Below are 12593 nucleotides of genomic sequence, written 5' to 3'. Positions count from 1 at the left end.
GGCACTCAGCATTTCAGGTCGAGGTCCTTTATCTCTGTAAGGGAGGAGATATCCTGTTTAAACAGTGGCAGGACAAAGTGGAGCAAGAGCTGGCAAGTAAAAGTGGGAGAAAGTTGGTAGTGAGATGAGGGGGAGGGGAGAGTGGGAAAGATGATAAGATCTGGGAGGTGAAAGGTGGAAGTGACAGGTACTCCGACAGGAAAGGAGTAGAAGGATACTGGTACAATGTGAACAAATAAAAATAATGTAAATGGGTATCACGGTCAGCAAGGATAAAGAGGGAATAAGAGGGGCATACTTTTAGAGCAGAGGTGAGAAGGTATTTTTTCAGACAGAGGGTGGTGAATCTATAGAATTTATTGCCATGGATGGCTGCGGAGGTTAAGTCATTGGGTATATTTAAAGTGGAGGTTGATAGGTTCTTGGTTAGTCTGAGTGTTGAAGGTTGCAGGGAGAAGGCAGGAGAATGAGATTGAGAGGGACAATAAAGTAGCCATGGTGGAATAGTGGAGCAGACTCCATAGGCTGAATGGTCTTTTATCTACGCTATACTTTTCTATTTTTATCTGATAAGAATGAATTCACCCCTTTGCTCACCCCTCCTAATTGATGGTTAATGAAGGGGAATTGTTTGTTCAGTGTTCACCAAGTTCACAGCTGTTCTGTTATCCTTACTGCTCCATTGTAAAATAATCATAGTAATGTTATGGACAAATAATTTTAAAATACAAACATGCACAAACAAATCTAATTATCAAGGCATGCCACAAGAAGTCTCATTCCAGCAAATTCTGACCTCTTTTAATGAGCTGCCGGTGTAGGGAAAACTTACTGAATTTTTTTCTGAAAGTTATTTGGAGGAATTAATTTTGTATTTATTGTATTGACTTATCACTTTATTAAAAGTTTGTGATCATTAGAATGACTAATTTGCCTATCAGCAAGTCACTTTATGGTGATTTGCATTTATTTTCAATAAATTGGGGCACAGTCTTGTAAGTGTGGAAATGTACAAGTAAAATATAACAAAGAATAACATCTTAAGTATCCTGGGTGCTTAACAATGAGATTCTCCTTGGCAGTGCTCTTAGCATGTTAGAGGAAATGCTGTTTTCAAGCCATAGCTTCATTACGCCACAGCATATAAAACAATGCAGGCACTTCAGCCCACAATAAGTGCTAACCATTTAACCTAATACAAGATCAATCTAACTCCTCCCTTCCCAAACCCCTCCATCATCCACATGCCTATCTAAGAGTCTTTTAAATGTCATCCATGTGGCAGTGTATGGAGAAAGGAATATGATTTAATATAATTAATTGCTGGTATTGTACCATTCTTCCTCTGTCACTCTGAAATAATAAGCAATAATATTTTACATATATGTCAAATGAACAAACTAGTGTTAGCTTTATGTGTTTCTGGAAAGATGGATGTATTTGTAAATAACACTCTGTTTAGATAGCATTACAGTCAGCCATAAACATATACAGAATTTATTTGAGGATATGACATGCTTCAGATTAATGAGCTGGTCACATTTCAGACTGTTGCCTATGTTTGGGAAAAAGGCACATTTTGGTTCAGATAACTATTAAATATACAGTATTTATACAAGTTTTGTTTTAGTAATGAAAGGATGTTAAAATGCCAATGATTTAGTTATCAGTTAAGGCCTGAAATCAGTTTGTGATTAATTCAGTTTATCAGTCATTAGCAAATACATTGTAGTCAAAACGTTGTGAGGTCTTTAAATGAAGGTCACAGATTTCTACTGTTAGCAAAGAAAATATTATACTCACTGACAACTTTTAAATTGACCAAACATATTTTTGCCCGATCCCACAGACTGAAAGCAAGAAGGTAGTTAGAAACGAAATGGGGAGCATGCATTTTTGTTATTTTGCACCATTACTCTAAGGCAAGTTTATTGTTTGACCTTGGAAGGACAGAATGTTAATTGTTTATGTTAATACTGTGTAACTGAAGATTACTTTTGAATGGAGTGAGGCATGATAATCACCATTTTCAGGCCCCTTTGTGTCACTGCATAAATTCAGCCAGGTGTTTCTTGCATCTGACACTATTACATTGTTATTCATTCCAGGACAATCATATTTTCACAGCACAATGTCAGACTGATACCCCACTCTCGCACAATTGCCTTCCATCCTTTGTAGTGCCCCAAATAAACAAAGGGAATTTTCTCGATTAGTTTTTGTTCTTTCAGAATTGTCGCAAACAAGTGGCTGCCCCGATTAACCAGAATCCACTGTACATGGTTTTTAATTGTGTCATGTCCATTCAATTTTTATGCTGGAATTAACACTGTTTCCCTTTTCAAGATGGGCTTCTATTCCAGGCTAAGTTGCTGATCCCCGTGTTTCTAAACAAAGTAAACATCCCTGTTATAGGTCTGGCTCCTGTGGGCGGCATGTGTGAACCAGAAAGGAGCTGCAGCATCAATGAGGATATAGGCCTGGCAACCGCATTTACAATTGCTCATGAAATTGGTCACAAGTAAGAGACATTTTATTTCTTCTTTATATTAAAATCTAAAGTTAAAATTATAACTCATTTTTATTTTTGGTGACCAATTGTAAAAGTTTTCCCTGGGATATTGTGCAGTGGAAATCAGTTTTTACAAATCATCAAATTGACAGAGGCAACAGTCACTCAGTTGAACTAGAATTGCTCTATTCTTGTGTAAACCTCTCACCAGGCCTCATATACAAATTCAGCTCGTTATCCAACTCTTCTAACAGCAAAATGTTTCAGCGCTGAGGAGGCTACCTTTCATAAGCAATATACGTCTAGGGTTGGTATGATTTGGGGTTCAACCAAACAAGAAGATCATGATGTTCCGGTTAAAGGGACATCAATTTGAGTGAATGCTGTGTAAGTACTGCCCATATACAATTATTGGTTGGCGAGAAATAACAGATTGTGCACTGCATAAAATTATAAAAGAATATTTACCAATTTCAGCTTTAACTAAGAGTTAATAGGAAAAAGAAAAGAAAAGGGTCCATTACAGTTAAACCAGTCCAATGTGTGCATAACATTGGAGCTCATACTGGAGTCGTCTTTACTCACACACTGAACCTACAGTGTGCGTGAAAGCAAGCACCATATTTCCAGACTTGCTGCAAAGTCCATCTTGAACAAACTGGTTCTCTGCCAGGAGTATTGACTGTTTCTCCTTGGAGCCATTCATCTGCACAATGCACTTCTTGCAATGGGGACTCTCCTCCTAACAGCATTCTGCGGCATCTTCCTTTGTGTACCACTCTGCAGCTCCTACCAAAGGACCCCAATCCAGACACCGGTCCATCACAAATCTCTCCCACAGCTCTTTCGAACCTTCTCTCTCATCCCACAATCCTGACTGGCTGACTCACATTCCTAAGCTTGAACAACATGGGTCTTTATCTTAGCCTAGGCCGAAACACACTCTCCAGCATGGCACACTACTTTTACAGAAAACTGCCAATATAATGCCTCACATCATAGCAGTAGAAATCATAACCAGGGCATTACATTTGTAAACCATTTTCTTCAGTGGCCCCTACTCACGTTAATGGGCTGCAATTTCCTTTCTTGATTAAGAAATATTGTACCACATTTTGTGTTAATGAGTATTTGATCATTGATGCTGTTTCTATATGATATGACTCTATATCTGTCTGTCTGCTCTATAAAATCTATCTATCTAATCTAGTCTACCTGACGTGAAATAGGCTCTTCCGGCTGTTCGAGCCAAACTGTCCAGCAACCTTCAAACCCCAATTTAACCGTGGCCTAACCATGGGACAATTTACAATGATAAATTTACCTACCCAGTATGTCTTTGGCAAAAAAATACACATAATCCATGGGGAGGATGTACAGACTCCTTACAAAAGACGCCAGGATTGAACTCCAATGAGCTGTAATAATGTTGGAATAACTGTTACACTCCCGTAGTACCCGAATGCTATTTATTTGTAAACATTAGTCAGTTTCAGTAATTATTGGCTGGTGATCATCGAACAGGCTGCTTTATTCTGGATGATACTGAGTTTTTGAGAATTGTTGGAGATGCAGTCATCCAGTCAAGAGGAGACTGTTGTATCACACTCGTGACGCATTCCTTGTAGATGGTGAAAAGATTCTGAGATGTCATTCATTGCAAGGTGACTCCACCCTCTGCTCTTGTATTGAATTGTGACTTAATGTACAATTCCCTTCAGCTTTGCACCATAATGCCATAAGACATAGGAGCAGAATTAGCCCATTGGGCCCATCGGGTTTCTCCTCTATTCCATCATGGCTGATTTATTATCCCTCTCAACCCTATTCTCTTGCCTTCTCTCTCTAACCTTTGATGCCCTGATTATTCAAAAATCTATCAAGCTCCGCTTCAAGTGACTTACAGAAACACACACAAAATGCTAGAGGGACTCAGCAGCTCAAGTAGCATCTATAGAAATAAATAAACACCCGACATTTCCAGCCAACATTCTTCTTCAGGAGTGGGAAGGAAGGGGGAAGACACTAGAATGGAAGAAGGACTAGCTAGAAGGTGATTGGTAAAGCCAGGTGAATGGGAAAAATAAAGGGCTGGTGTAGAATAATCTGATAGGAGAGGAGAGTGGACTAAGAGAGAAAGGGGAATAGAAGATGAGGGAAGGACGGAGGAGGGAAAAAATAACCAGAAGGAAAAATTGATGTGTTTATGCCATCAGATTGGAGGCCACCTAGATGGAATATGAGAGTGGCCTCATCATGGACTGATTTGATGGAATGGGAATGGGAATTGGAATTAAAATGTTTGGCCGTCGGAAAATTCTGCTTTTGTCTCAAAAGAACAGTCCCCCAATTTACATCGGGTCTTACCAGTGTAGAGGAGATCCCACCAGGAGCACCAGATACAGTAGATGACCCCAACAGATTTACAAGTGAAGTGTTGCCGTACCTAGAAGGACCATATGGGCTCTGGATGGAGGTAATGGAGGTGTTGATTCAGCAGGTATAGCGTTTCTGTCGCTTGCAGGGATAGATTAGTGGGGAGGGAAGAATAGACAATGGAATTATGGAGACAGCAGTGCTTGTCAGTTAGCAGAGAGTAGAGGGGGGTAAAAATGTGTTTGGTGGTAGGATCTCATGGCAGACATTGTGAAGAATCATTGTGGAGGCTCGTGTGATGGTAGGTGAGGACAGGAGGAACCCTGTCCTTGTTAAAGTGGGGGGAAGATGTGGTGAGCATGGATGTCTGGAAAATGGAGATGTGGGTGAAGGCATCATCAATGGTGGAAGAAAGGAAACCCCATTCTTTGAAGAAGGAGGACATCTCTCATGTCCTGGAAAGGAAAGCCTCATCCTGGGAACTGATGCAGTGGAGATAAAGGAACTGAGAAAAGGGAGTAACATTTTTGTAAGAAACGGGATGGGAAGAGGACTCGGTGACTTTGCCTCCACAGCCGTCTGTCATAATCAGTTCCACAGATTTGCTACCCTCTGGCTAAGGAAATTCCTCCTCATTGTTGTCCAAAGTGGGTTTCCCTCTATTCTGAGGCTGTGTCCCCTGGTCCTAGACTCCCCACTTCAGGAGACATTCTCTCCATGTGCACTCTATCTAGGTCTTTCAATATTTGATACTTTTCAATGAAATCCCTCCTCAATCTTCTAAACCCCAGTGAGTACAGGCCCAGAGCTATCAAACATTCCTCATATGTTAACCCTTTCATTTTTAGAATCATTCTCATGAACCTCCTCTGGACCTACCCCAATCCCAGCACATTGTTTCTTATATAAGGGACCCAAAGCTGCTCACAATATTCCAAGTATGGTCTGACCAATGTCTTATAAATCTTCAGCATTATGTTCCTGCTCTTATATTCTAGTCCTTTCTAAATGAATGAATATTGCATTTGCCTTCCTTAGCAGCAAACTCAACCTGCAAGCTGCACAGCACTGATAATTGTGATTGTGTGGTAGCTGGGCAAATGTTAGCTGGATTGGGCGTTAATCCCAAAAAGCAATCCTTATATTTCCAGTTCAGCCAGAAAAATACAATCAAATCTGTTCCTCATTCTAGTGTATCTGCATTTTGAAAAGCAGTTAATAAAAAAATCATCACTGTTAACAAAAAATGTAATTAAAAAGTTTAATCACTCACCTGTTATAAATTTAAAGAATTCAATCCCTGATTTATTGAAAAGAATTTTAAATACTGGTGCAGTTTAAGCAGGCTTATTCTGATTCCCAGACTTTCTAGGGAGAGGTTTCTAAACTTCACGTGCTTATGAAGATGTGATTTAAACACAAACTATGAAGTTTTAAAACTCTCTGTTCAAAGTTCAGCTCTGTATTCTCATAGCACAGACTTGGCAAATTCCTGTATAGTTATCCAGTTGGGGTAATTAAATAACTATTTAAAATATTGGCCACTACAAACATTCTCTTCAGTTGTTCTGGTGCCATTTTAGCTGTCTACATGAGTGCATTTAATTTTTTATGTAGATTTGTGCAGCCTACAAGACACCAGTGCCAGTTTTAGTCTCCTTGTGTAAACATGAGTTGGATAAGTTGAACCAGAATATAAATCTTTGTTCAGTCTCATTAGTACACTGCAAAGAGCATGTAGGCATAAAATGTAATCGTAATATCTCAAGTGTTAGTTAGCAAAATATGATGCAGTTTTGCAAGTCATTAAAGGATTAGGGTTTATAAAAGGACAGACCTTACATTAATCATATGGCAGACAAAAAAATCTGTATCTACCTGATCCCACTGTTCAACATTGGTAATCAAAGAAATGACAAGACCCTAAAAACAAAATAGATGGGAGGTATCACCAAGTGAAAGCAAAATGCACCCACTTCCAGTTAGCCAGCAGAAATTCTGGATGGCTGAAAAGAAACGTGTTCAAAGACCAAGAATTCAAACCTGGCTCTTAACATTGTATACTGAGTGTACCATAGAGGCCAGTCATTACTGGCCTTTATGTTTCAGAGACCTGGTTGACCTGTGGCAAGTATCTCAGAGCATGAAGGGGATACTGTAACACCTACCCTATCACTGCAAAGTATTTCAAAGCGAAATGTTATCAGTATCCACTCCCAGTCAATGCCCCCAACATTAAGGCTCTGATGACACTCAGACGCTTCAAGCGGACAGATGCCTGAAATTATTAAATACAGGAGATTCTACAGATGCTGGAAATCCAGAACAAGATGCACAAAAATGTTGGAGGAACTCAGCAAATCTGGCGGTGTCTATGGAAATTTGACTGTTTATTCATTGCCATAGATGCTGCTTCACCTGCTGACTACCTCTAGCATTTTGTGTGTCTTGCTCATGAAACTATTGTAGCACTTTGCATCTTTTCATTGAAAAATACTTGCAGGAAGACAGATAAAACATTTCATGAACATTCAGAAAAGTCTTCTTAAGAGTCTCAATCCTGAGGTACTCCTAAGAGGAGGAGGAATGGAGAACAGTAAATTGACATTGCTGTGACAATAGGAAAAAGTAGTAGCTACATTAAATTAGCTATCATAATAGTGTATCACTCTTCTGATGAGTTATTTAGATGCTATGGATTATTTACAACAGGCAATGTTAGAAAGTGTCTTTGGATCTTATAAATGGGCACTTCAATAGGAGGAAGAAAACTGGTAAGTTTGTCATACTGAAATTATGATGATTATTGACTGATGATTATTTGGTGTGCATATAACAGACCCACAACACCACCTCACTAGTGAAGAAGGCACAGCAACATCTACACTTTCAGAGGAGATTGCGACATGCCCCCATTCTAACAACTTTCTACAGGAGCACAGTCGAGAGTGTCCTGTCAGGCTGCATCATTGTGTGGTACGGAAACTGCAAGGCATCGGACCGCAAGACCCTACAGATGGTAGTGAAATCTGCTGAGAGGATCACCAGGGTCTCGCCACCCCCCCCACCCACCTTTTTGTGACATTTACTGGGAGAGTTGTAGACAAAGTATCTGAAGCATTGTTGAGGATCCCTACCAACCATCCCACAATTTCTGACCCACTACCATCTGAAACGAGGTACAGGAGCATCAAGACGAGGCTACCAGACTGGGAGCCAGCTTTTTCCCTCAAGCCATCAGACTAATGAATACCCTGTCACCACCAAGGTTTCGTCACTGGGACCACAAGCTGTTTATTGTACTGGTTACTGTTTACCTGTGCTGCGCACTACATGCATTTTGAATGATATTTATATATGGTAATATTTTGTTTTATGTGCTGTATGTGATGCATGTTTATTAGATGCACTGTGGTCTGGAGGAACATTGTTTCGTCTGGTTGTATTTAACAAATTTCATGACCTATGCTAGTGATATTAAACCTGATTCTGAATATATGTACAGTTAGATGACAATAAACTTGAACTTTAAAGGAGGAAAATGATGAGTATCTCTTCACAGTGATGGTTGAACAGGCAGATTGATATTAGCTTTGATTTTGTTACAGTTCAGAAGGTTTTCCTGATGCTAGAGAATAAATTATTGTAATATTTAAGGTAGAAAGGACCACAGATGCTGAAATCTGGAACAACACACATATGAACTGGAGGGACTCAGCAACTCATACAGCACTATGGAAGGAAATCTTTGATGTGATATTGTCTGTTGTAACAAGTCTCCAAATCCATCCTGCTGTATAGTACTGTGTAGTTGCTGTAGTGTTGTGACTGTGACAAGTAATGAATTTGCATTTGTGCAACGGATCCACAATGCATCACCAAGATAGGACTGTTGAGATTTTCAAAGCCAAGTGTGGTGGAGTATGCTTCTTCACCCATTTCTTCTGGTGTACAAACATGATAGTGTTGTCCCAGTCCTGTTAACCAGACCTGGAACACCTTGCAATCAAATGATGTCCATTTTACTTACACAGGAGATTTCAGAAATCTTTTGGTAGTAGAGTACATCCCACTACAGGCCAGTGTCAAGCAGGCTCTAGACAAACTGTGCAATATGATCAACAGGCATAAAATAGCACACCCTGATGCCTTCCCCATTGTTTTGGGGCCCTAAAATGCAGGCCAGCTTGAGAAAGTCAGTAATTATTCCCAACAATTCATTTGTAGTACCAGAAGAACCAAAACACTGGAACATTGTTAGACACCCATCAAGAGTGCTTACTATGCTATCCCACACCCACACTTCGGAAAGTCTGATCACCTGGCTGTACTTCTACTCCCCGAGTTAGGCAGAGACTGAATTCTACAGCACCAGTAATGAGGACCAAGAAGATATGGGCAAGGGAGGTGCAGGAGCGCTTGAAGGCCTGCTTTGAAACAGTGGACTGGACTGTATTCAGGAATTCATCTTTGAGTCTGAATGAGTAAACCACAGCTGTCACTGACTTTTTTAAAACCTGTGTGGATGAGTGTATGCCTACAGGAACTTGCGGCACATATCCAAATCAAAAGCCATGAATGAACCAGGAGGTTCGTAGTCTTCTGAGAGCAAGATCTGTGGCATTAAAGTCTGACGATCCAGGTTTATACCAGAAAACCATGTATGAATTCTGTGGGGCTGTTTCAAGGGTGAAGAAACAATTCTGAGCAAGGTTGGAGGTGACATTGGACGCATGTCAACTCTGGTAGGGTTTGCAAGACACTGCTACCTACAAAGCAAAACCCAACACGAATGGCAGTGATGCTTCCAGACAAGCTCAACGCCTTACATGTTCGCTTTGAATGGGAGAATAAAACTACAGGTCTGAAGATCCCTACAGCACCTGGTGACCCTGTGATCTCTGTCTTGGAGGCTGACATCAGTCTGTCTTTCAGGAGAGTGAGCCCTCGCAAGATAGTAGACTCTGATGAAATACCTGGTTAGGCTCTGAAAACTTGTGCTAACCAACTAGTGGAGGTGTTCAAAGGTATTTCCAATCTCTCATTGCTACAGTTGGAAGTTGTCACCTACTTCAAAAGGACAACAATTATACCAGTCCCCAAGAAGAGCAGGGTGAACTGCCTTAATGACTAGCATCTCATAACACTCACACCTCCAGTGGTGCAGTGCTTTGAGAGGTTGATCATAGCTAGAATAATCTCCAGCCTCACCAAGGACCTGGACCCACTGCAATTTGCCTGTCACCACAAGAGGAATACAGTGGATGCGATCTCATTGGCTCTCCATGTGGTCTTGGATCACCTGGATAATACAAGTACCTATGTCAGGTTACTGTTTATTGACTACAGCTCAGTATTTAACACCTTCATTCCTACAGTCCTAATTGAAAAACTACAGAAACTGGGCCAACCATTGTTGGCAGAATCTCAGACAGTGACATGAGGATGTACAGGATAAAGATATACCAGCTAATTGAGTGGTGTCGCAGCAACAACCTTGCACTTGGTGTCAGTAAAACCAAAGAACTGATTGTGGACTTCAGAAAGGAGAAGACAAAGGAACACATACCAGTCCTTATAGAGGGATCAGAAGTGTAGAGAGTGAGCAGTTTCAAGTTCCTGGATGTTAAACCTCTGAGGACCTAGCGTGTTCCCAATAAATCAATGCAACAATAAAGAAGGCAAGACAGTGGCTATATTTCATTCGGAGTTTGAGAAGATTTGGTATGTCACCTAAAACACTAGCAAATTTCTACAGATATAACATGGAGAGCATTCTGACTGGCTGCTTCACTGTCTGGTATGGGGGGGGGGGCACTACTGCAAAGGATCAAAGTAAGCTGCAGGGAGACAGCTCTATCATGGGCATTAGCCTGTGTAGTATCCAAGACATCTTCAAAGAGCAGTGCCTCAAAAAGGCGGCATACATCGTTCAGGACTCCCACCACCCAGGATATGTCCTGTTCCATTGTTACCATTAGGAAGGAGGTACAGAAGCCTGAGAGCACACGTTCAATGGTTCAAGGACAGCTTCTTCTCCTTTGCCATTCGATTTCTGAATAGACATTGAACCCATGTTCAATGTCACTACTTTTTTATTTCTGTTTTTGCACTACTTGGTTGATTTAACTATTTGATATACATACTTTAATTCACAGTTTTTTCTATATTATCATGTATTGCATTGTACTGCTGCAGCAAAGTTAACAAATTTCACAACAGACAGTATGCCAGTGGTATTAAACCTGATTCTGGTTCTGCTGTACATTTGGATTCTGATCTCTTAGCTATTGAATGCTATAGACATTTTGAATGGCTAATGAAAGTTCAGAAGCACACTCATCTCCATGTCTCATTTCTCATTTAACATACATGAAATTAATATTGTACTTGAATGTAGAAAATCTGTATTTTTGTGAAAATCCAGACTTCTTTTCTACTGTTGGGTCCTGGAAAACAATGAAATTGTTTCCTTTGGCAAACAATGTCCCAATCTTGTGTTTTGTACTTTTGGGATACTTATGTCTTCTTGGCAATTTGAATTGAGCCGGAAGTTAAACAAAATTGGCTTAAGGCTGCAGTGATCTATGCAGAAACTGGTAGTTTCGGCTCAGGAGTTTGGCTGCTGTCCAGGTTGTACTCATTCCACAAATAACAAGGTATCAATTCTGCAATAGTGGGGAAAGTAACTATTTCGTTTGTCCCCACAGTACTTTAAATCAAAGCAGCAGAGGCCAGAACTTGTACCATAAATGATATGGCATTAATGAGTGTAAAGGAACAGAGTACAAGTACGTATTTGATTGAAAGCAATGTCACAGGTAGACGAGGTGATGAAGATGGTATTTAACATGCAGGCCATTGTTCAATCATAGAAGTTGGGACATGATATTACAGTTTTAGATGTCCCCACAATACTCTACGTCAAAGGCTATAATGAAAATTTCTATGGGATTGACATTTATACAGCAAAGCAAGTAGGTGCTTTGTGACATCAATACATTCTGAATTCTCTTTCAAAAAGCTGTACATCAAAGACAGTGTGCTACAGTTCCTTCCAGTTTTCCGAAAAAGTTTAGCTAGATTGAATTCCCAGAAATTTTCACTAACTTCGACATGGGTGCTTCTTGCAACACATCATTTCAGTATGAATCAGTAATTTAAACTTATTGCTTGATTCAGAATGAAAATTTGCCAAAATTTTAAATGCAGTCTGTTAAAACTCACCAATAATTCAAATCTGGGCAATATACATTTAACCTTTAAAAAATGAAAGAAACCTGTTTACATTCAGTTCTAAGTATTTTGTCCTTCAGAATACCTTTTTGTGTTTGATGTCCAGTGTACCAAATATCCATCCATTGTTTGCCGAGAAGTAACTATATGTCATGAATAAAAATCTTGGAGATGGAAGTAATTCCTGTGTATCTAAAAATAGAACTTAGAACCATACAGCACAGGAACAGACACTTTGGCCCACTATGTTGTACCAAACCAAATAAATTGGTAATCAAATGGCCAACTAAACTAATCACTAATGCCGACAAAATGTCCATATCCATCTATTGTCCTCATATTCATGTGTCTATCTCAGAGTTTCTTAAAGGCCCCAACACTTGCTCCCTCTAAGCCATGCGGGTGCATGGCCACACAGTAACTGAATTGCTCCTGTGCACATAGCCTTTGTTGCTGTGCAGCTGGAATT

General features: G+C 40.1%; 1 protein-coding gene across 3 annotated transcripts in view; it reads left to right on the top strand.

The window, feature by feature from the left end:
- LOC140739701 (A disintegrin and metalloproteinase with thrombospondin motifs 6-like) overlaps window positions 1–12593 on the top strand; it is a 185173-nt gene that overhangs the window by 98862 nt on the left and 73718 nt on the right. For all 3 annotated transcript variants that reach the window (XM_073068121.1, XM_073068120.1, XM_073068122.1), the window contains one exon: window positions 2416–2521. In XM_073068121.1, coding sequence (XP_072924222.1) covers window positions 2416–2521 — 106 coding nt within the window. The remainder of the gene's footprint in view (window positions 1–2415; window positions 2522–12593) is intronic.

Source organism: Hemitrygon akajei, chromosome 16 (genome assembly GCF_048418815.1).
Source record: "Hemitrygon akajei chromosome 16, sHemAka1.3, whole genome shotgun sequence".
In the NCBI taxonomy this organism is placed as follows: Eukaryota; Metazoa; Chordata; class Chondrichthyes; order Myliobatiformes; family Dasyatidae; genus Hemitrygon; species Hemitrygon akajei.
Note: the sequence above shows the minus strand (reverse complement) of the source record. Positions and strands in the feature narration are given on the sequence as shown.